Source organism: Coturnix japonica, chromosome 2 (assembly GCF_001577835.2).
Source record: "Coturnix japonica isolate 7356 chromosome 2, Coturnix japonica 2.1, whole genome shotgun sequence".
Lineage (NCBI taxonomy): Eukaryota > Metazoa > Chordata > Aves > Galliformes > Phasianidae > Coturnix > Coturnix japonica.
Genome location: NC_029517.1, coordinates 96,004,987 through 96,012,932, shown reverse-complemented (window position 1 = coordinate 96,012,932; position 7,946 = coordinate 96,004,987). Strand labels below are relative to the sequence as shown.

At 42.6% G+C, this 7,946-nt stretch overlaps 1 protein-coding gene across 1 annotated transcript in view; it reads left to right on the top strand.

Annotated features, from left to right (window-relative positions):
- Positions 1-272: 272 nt before the first annotated feature.
- Positions 273-7,946, top strand: part of LOC107310103 (opsin-5-like) — a 33,334-nt gene continuing 25,660 nt past the window's right edge. Inside the window, exon 1 of the mRNA XM_015855446.2 lies at positions 273-997. Within this exon, the coding sequence (XP_015710932.1) occupies positions 989-997 (9 nt within the window). The 5' untranslated portion in view covers positions 273-988. The remainder of the gene's footprint in view (positions 998-7,946) is intronic.

Genomic DNA, 7,946 nt, shown 5'->3' with positions numbered 1-7,946 from the left:
GTTCAGAGGGTGCTGTTATCTTGGAGTCAGCTGATACAATTGGAAGAATCAGCATGGTTTCCAGATATTAAGAATAGTTTCTTCTCAGAAAGGGTGGTCAGTCATTGGAACAGGCTGCCCAGGGGTGCGGTGGTACAGCCACTGTCCCTGAAGGTGGATGTGGCAGCTGAGGAACATGGTTAGTGGGCATGGTAGGGTTGGGATGGTGGTTGGACTAGATAATAATGGTGATCTTTTCCAAACTTAGTTATTCTGTGACGCTATGAAATGATTCTGTGGGGTAGATGAGGTAGACATGACCCCCTCCATTATCCCCTGCATGGTCATTTTTACTGCTGCTAGATGTGTGTGTGTTACTACCATAGTTTTGCTGTATTTGACCTGGTGGCCTGTTGTGGAGCATGGGGAATCCTGAAGAGGTTGTCCCCAGCAGATCCCACGGTGCTGCTGCTTGGGTGCTTGGTGGAATAAGACTCCCTGCAAGAGGCTGTGGTTCAGCCTCAGTTTGGTTTAGCATTTTATTTCCATTTTTACTCCAGTGCTGTGAAGTTTAGGGTCGAGACTTGGTCATTTTTGTGTGTGTTTTTTTGTTTGTTTGTTTTTTGGTTTTTTTTCTTTCTTTCTATTCCCCTCCCAGCGAGACAGGGACGGCTACAGATTTGCCTCGCAAGAGTCGCGTCATGCGTCTTTAGGAGCGGAACATCCCTGCAGCCGGCTACGAGCCGCACGGCCACAACCGCTCTGCACAGCGGAGCGCTGCCTCCCCGGTCTCCCGCAGCGCCGCGGGTCGGCTCCGCCAGCCCGAGGTCAGCCCCACTAGGGGCGGCTCGGGAGGCGGCGGGTGCCTGGGGGCTGCCCGGCTTCCAGCTCGGAACCCCAAACCTCCTCCTCGTTACTTCTTGCCCGCCCCGCCGCTGGATCCACAGGTGCTGCTGCACGGGGGTCGTAGGGGGTTTATCACCACTCAGAGCTGTCACGCGTGGCATCGATGATACAGGTAAGGGAGCGACGGAACTTTTCAAACAGATGTTTTGTGTTACCCATCTGCTCCATCCTTTTATTTATTTATTTGTTTGCATTGCCGGGTTTGGTACACCAGCTCCGGGATTAAGGGAACTGCAGGAAAACTGTTTGACTTCACGTAGGCTGCTATCTGTCCAGTTTACACCAAATGCTGGGCTGTGGGTGTTGTTTCTTATGATGTGTCTCAAAACCGAGAGTGAAAATCTGCAGTGTACTCTCTGAAAACCTCATGGTCTATATAAAATGAGTTGGTAGCAGAAGGCTGGAGTGCATGAATGGAATGCTCCTGAGGTTGGGAGGAAGGGTCACTGTAATTTATTCTATTGGCAGTTGTGTTGAGTGTTTTGTTTTTGAATATGTTGCTGCCTGCGACAGCTTTAAAAGTCGTTTCTCTGAGTCTCTGAGCATTTGTTAGGGAAGCTGACATTTGACTAGTGAAGGCATTGGATATGGATTTGTTCCTTATCTATATGTCCCTGTTCATTGCAGGGGAGCTGGACTAGGTGGCCTTTAAGGGTCCCTTCCAACTCAAACGATTCTGATTCTTCAGCCTGTTGTATGTGATCTCATAGGTGATGTTTTGACCTGTTGTTTTATTCTTGTACACAGATATATCACTGGTTTTGGTATTTGTCTGCAGGCCAGTGTCAGCCTTTCTGTGGCAGTCAGAAAGTAAGTGACTTCTGAATTAGGGGTGCTGTGCAGGTAGAGGCGGCTTTGTCTTTGTATTGGAACAATTGGTCATTGCCCAGTTAACAATCATGTGGGTTCAGGTACACATTTTATGCCAAGACTGTACCAGTGATATTGCTAAATTATTCCATGCTGCTTTGACTACCATATCTTTCAGATCCTATGCTAACACTCATGTCTCACTTCACTTTTGCTGCAACTTGTCTTACAGGAAAGGGATAATGTGTTCTAACTTTGTTCTGCATAGAGAAGCAAGATCTCTGTTGTGTGGTGGTGAGAAATGAGGGAGTTGTGCACAGCTGCTCTATGCAAACTTTCTCAGGGCTCTGAAGTAGACTGTATGGAGGAAAACAGTTCTGTATGTGTAACTTTGCCTGGCATGTGTCAAGTGCGCAAGGCCTCAGCTGGGCACAGGCTGCAGCAGGGATGTTCTGTGATCAGTTTCCTCTTCTATCATAGAATCATGGAATGGCCTGGGTTGAACAGGACCACAGTATATCATCTGGTTTCAACCCCTTGCTACGTGCAGGGTCACCAACCACCAGACCAGGCTGCCCAGAAACACATCCAGCCTGGCCCTGAATACCTCCAGGGATGGGGCATCCACAACCTCCTTGGGCAACCTGTTCCAATGCATCACCACCCTCTGTGTGAAAAACTTCCTTCTAATATCTAACCTAAACCTCTCTCATCTTAGCTTAAAATCATTCCCCGTTGTCCTATCACTATACACCCTCATAAACAGCTGTTTTAGGTTGTGAATAGCTAGTGTTGCACTCTGAGACAGAAATCAGGCTGTAAAACAGAGCAAGGAAGGAAACTGTTCTGTAGAGCATAATTATTTGGGTTAGTTGAATACATATGTTGAGGTGACCAAACGCAAAATTATTTACCCCCTCCTTCCCCTCTTTGCCCAACCATTCTCCTCCAAAACTGGGGAAGTAATTCTTCAAGAATAGCTAGGGAAACACTTAGAAGGAAATATAATTCTGAAGGGATTCATTTTGCTCAGAATTTATTCTGGGATTTAATGAAGGTCTGCAGTGTGTTCCCTTTAGCACTCTGTAGTGTTTCCCTATGGCACTGAGTCAGGAGTCACTCGAGTCACACAGTTTAGTCTGCATAGGAAAGAGTCTTCAGGCAGCAAATGCCCTTGAGCCTGATGCTGTGAAGATCTGGGAGATCTATTACAGCTGCCCCTGGGGAAGCTCATGGAGTAGGGGTTATTTGCCCTTTATTCCATACGCTTTGTATGAGTCCTATGTTATGAAGATACTACAGCCAATAAGAGGTTTTAATAGCACAATATGAGGGGGACAATAGGATGAATATGTGATCATTGTATCTGGCTTTAAGATGTGAAATGGTGCGATTGGAAAAAAAAAATGCAAAATATGTCAGGAGGAAAGAAGGTAAATTAAGGGACAGCTGAAAGAAACAGTTGAAGACAATGCAGACAAAGAAAGGATGCAGTTAGAAAGAATCGTTCCTGGCAAGATTCTGGATGAGGTAAATGAGAGAGAACAGAAATACTTGATTATATACGTAAAGATCTTGAAGTGGAAAACTGAGTATTTGTAGTTAAACAAAGGCTTCAAAGGGCTGTTGGAGTCATAGTGTGAGAGAAGCTGTGACCCACCTACAGACACGGAAGGATATTTCCTTGTCACCAAGGATGGGTGGAAAGTTGTACCTGAAGAAGGCCCTAAGAAAGCAGCCATGAGTTCCAAAGAAATGAGGAAAAATCGTAAGGATAAAGCAGATGTTCTCTGGAGAAAACTCAGCAGAACAGGAAAGGCTGATTTGAGAAGAAGGGCTTTGCTGGGGCTGAGCGTTAGAAGTTTGCAGTTTTGATTTAGAAAGAGAATGTTATGGCCTGAGTACATTTTAGCTGTCTAAAAAGAGGTAATGCATTTTAATGTAGAGAACAACAAAGGCTAGGTTGGGTATTGCTAGCAGCCTGGAGACAGCTGTGGGTGGATGGCACATCACTTCTTGGGAGTAAACCCACATTTCTTCCCCTGTAGGAGAGGATGCAAAAAGGGATTGTGGGGCTGATATAGAAAAGGCAGATGTGACCCTGACTATGATGGGTAATTCTGATAGAATGCTGGTACCAAGCCAACCAGTGAAGTACGAGATGGTTTCAGAAGAGTGTAGTTTTGTCTGGTAGGGAAAGAGGACACACCTTTCAAAAGTGGATTAGTCCTGGGAGGAGAATGGGAGGCAGACAGACAGAACAACCTTTCTTGTTTCATTTGGAAATGATAAATGATGAGAATAAAACTGACTCTGAAGCAGTGTGGATAGCTATCATGGTATGAAAACTAACTTGATTATTTCATTGCAATCCCACCGTATCTTGTTACTGTTTCTGATTATGGTCTCCATGTCCTCCAAACTACGTAATAGAACTGGGAAAGGTGCAGTAAAAATCAAAGGTATGGAAAGAAATGCTTACAAGAAGAAACTTGCTTGTAGCACCACTCCCACCCCTTTCCCATTTTCAGTATCCTCTGTTTACTATTTTCAGTGGCCAAAATGCTAGATTTATGAATGTTCTAGAAGCAATCATTATTCATGTACATATTCCCTGGTCTTAGGCTGTGGATGGACCTCTGAGCTGGACCTGCTTCCTGGTTAGTTTCTGCTTACTTCAAGTATCTTTCAATGATGCCTTCTGTGATTTTACATAGATTATATGAGATCCCTGCTGAGAGTTGTGAGGTTTCCTCATGGTGCTTCCCATCCTCCTGCATTTCAGGACCTTCCTGGCAGAGCTGTGGTGTGCAGAGGAAGCTCATCCTTACTGTACAAGGTTAATAAATGGGGTGATGTGGATGTTGGTGTGCCCTTTTTATTTCATTTATATAAAGAGCAGACGACATTGCTGACTGCAGAGTTCAGTCTCACCTCACTGATAGTGTTGGCATGGGCAAACTTTTGAGACGTGGTGATAACAGAGTGGAAAGAATGGCTGACAACTAACATGGCCTGTGAGTTAGACAAGGTTTTTTTTTTTGTGTGTGTGTTTGTTTGTTTTTAATAAAAAAGCTTTAAAATGTCTTGCTGTACAGAAAAAAAATGAGCTTTGACGCAGCTGTGGCAAGGACTCTGCCTGCTTTCAGAGCTCCACACAGTGTTTGTCTATCAGCACTGTTAACAGCTGAAAGATGGGGATCTGATCAGTGCAGGAGGTACTTGTGTTGACAACCTGCTGTGTCTTTTAATGATCTCTTTTAAACATGTATGGAGGAAAAAACTCTTGCTGAAAGAGTGGAAAATCTATAAAACTGCCTATTTGCAAAGCCAGTAGTGATTGCAGAGAGATTCCAGCTTTTATAAATAGACTTAAAAAAGCCCCCAAAAACCAAAACACATGTAAAGTTTCTGAATTTCGGCCGGTTAAGGAGCAGTGCCAATGTAACAAAGATTTTATACTGGATAAAGGGATTATGTAGAGTTAGTGTAAATGTTTTAAAGGAAAAAAGAGTGGTTGATTGAAGATGACTAACTTCAAAGCTAGAATTTTCCATCTGTGCATACAGCAGCTCCTGATCCATCTCCAAAAGCTGTGTGTATTCCTGGCATTTTCTAAGCGTGTGGCACCCAAAAGGCCCAGGGTAGCTGACATTTGGACTTTGTTTTGTTGGTGGTTCTGATCATGAAGAGAAACATGCCTGCTGTTTGTGAAGCAATTGGTAAAAAGGCACCCATCTGCACAAGTTCAGTGATGTAGCTCAGAACTACCCTGAAAAAGTTTCCACTGTGCACTGAAACTCCTTTTTTCTTTTCCATGTGGTTGTGCATGCCCAGATGGTGGAAAATCTAAGAGAATTCATTTTGTTTCTCAAGATGAAAGAGTATTTCAAATGCCTTCATCACAAAAAAGAGAAGAGGTGGGAATATCCCTACACCACAATCTGCATAAGCATTTTTTGCCATTATTTTATTAAGCATGAGCTGACTGTATGTGGGGGGAAAAAAATGTGTATCTACACGTGTGGGGGAAACTGTTGATCACAGCCTGAGCCTCTGATTAACCATCTGAGGCAAGCAATGATTCAGCTGTGAGAGCACAGGTGAAGGTAATTCAGCTGTGCTCCTGGAGGGGGTGGAGCTTGACTCCACCTCTCCCAGATCCCATTTAAGGGCTGACCACCACTAAGGCAGCATCTCTTTCTAGAGATCTCTCCTTTGTGGAGTTCTTGTGGCGAGCCTCAACATCGGTGAGCATCCATCTTGACTGAAGGCCTCAGAGTTGGTGAGTCTTTTCCTTAGATACCCTCTGGCTATCTATTTCCAACTACATTCATGACTATATTTGTATTATTTCAACTGTACAACATGTTAAGAGGCAGTGAAATTGTAGGTGTCTTGTAGAAATACGACAATTTTGGGAACTTACCAGATTAACTCTGGTGACACTGAAAAGCGGGTTTTTTTTTTTGCCATCCAATTACAGCAGTATTTTTTCTTCCAAGTATAGGCATTCTGTTTCTTGTTCCCACAACAGGGTGACTAATGCTTATCTGCAGCTAATGAGCTAGAGTCATTTTTATGGGCCTAATTTTATAAGTTGTAGATATCCCCAAACAAAACAAATATGAGTTGAATGTTCTGCTTAGTGAGGTAAATGTACCGATGAAGCAAAGAAAACAGAGACTCAACACTGTTTTTCTCATTTACCTGCTTGTGTGCTTAACTCTGAAGAAATTTTATGCAAAACTGTTTCTTTTTTTCCAAGGAAAATCTCAAAATTTGAATGTTTGGCGGAACTTTTTATTTTTATATATATTTTTGTACCAGTAGATACTGTTTCCCATAGAGACTGCCTGGCTGCCCTGGCAATAGGTCTGCAGGGCAGACGATCTGTCTGTGATCAGACATAAGAGGTGAGATCTGAGAAAGCTCAACATTTATTTGAAAGGACAGCTGTGAAAATATTTTCTTTTCCTCCCCACTCTGCTGTCTCAGTCACTGTTACTGACTGGGAATGTGTTCAGAGACATAAGGTCTCAGCTGCAGCCCAGCACTGGATGGAGTACATCTTCCACTCCAGGGATGCCAAGGTGCTGGGAAGGTGCAAGATGCTAAGAAGCTGTGTAGGAGATGAGTGGTGCTGAGGGGAACAGACTGGGTGAATTTCATGCTAAGAGCCTTTCTCTCTTCACTACAAGTGTTTCTCTGGCACACAGGTACCTCTGGCTTGCAAAAATATTAATTCTCATCAGAGCTGACAAAAGCAATAAGTTACTTTTTAATAAAACAAGAATCTTTTTGTATATATATATATATACACATATATATATATAATACATATACATATATATTTGTGTGTGTGTATATATATATATATAGTGTGTGTATATATATATTGTATATATTATATATATTTCTTCAGTGAAAAGTTGTGCAAACAGGTGAACAGTCCTAATGAATATGATGTGGCTGAGGGTTTCTGTGTTCCAATGTACTGAAGGTTATAAGACAGCATTACATGACTGAATTTGTAATTCCTCTAGGTTGTATGCAGTTTTTATGACGTTAAAAGGTATTTTGTCAGCTTTTAGATGTATCAACCCAAACTGAAAGGTTTCACTGTTTACAAGGGAATGTTGAAATGGACTGGAGGAGCATCAACCTGTCATGCTGTGGTTGCACTTTATGTGCAGCATCTCAGCCCTGGGTAAGAACTACAAACTAGTCTGGCAGTATTTCTGCTTGTTCATAGCTGAGTGATGATGGCAGGTTCTCTGTTATCAGCGGCTGAGTCAGTTTTTCCCTTTTGCCTATCAGAGTTGAATATACGAATTCAACAAATAAGTGTAAGGACTGTCAAGAATAGTTCTTGTCAATAGTGATCAGGATTCAAGCATGGTAGATAATGCTTTTGTCATCCTCCAGACTTCAACAGTAAATTCCTGATGATATTTTACATTTAAAATGTTATTTTTGTTCAAATAATCTAACTTTTTCCCAGATATAGAACCTTTAGACAGCTGTTACAGATTTGTCAAGCAATTACATGTAATATCTCAGACTACCATAGGAATAAAAATCACTTTGTGTGGTTTTCCATCAGCTAAGTGGGAGGAGGAGGTCCTGACCTTGCTGATGTCAGTGTAATGCTCAATGCAGCAGGACCAAGATTATTCCCACTGTGACTATTTTATTAGCTCTGGGGATTGCTGGTTAGATCCTAGAATATTACAACTTGGTAATACCTT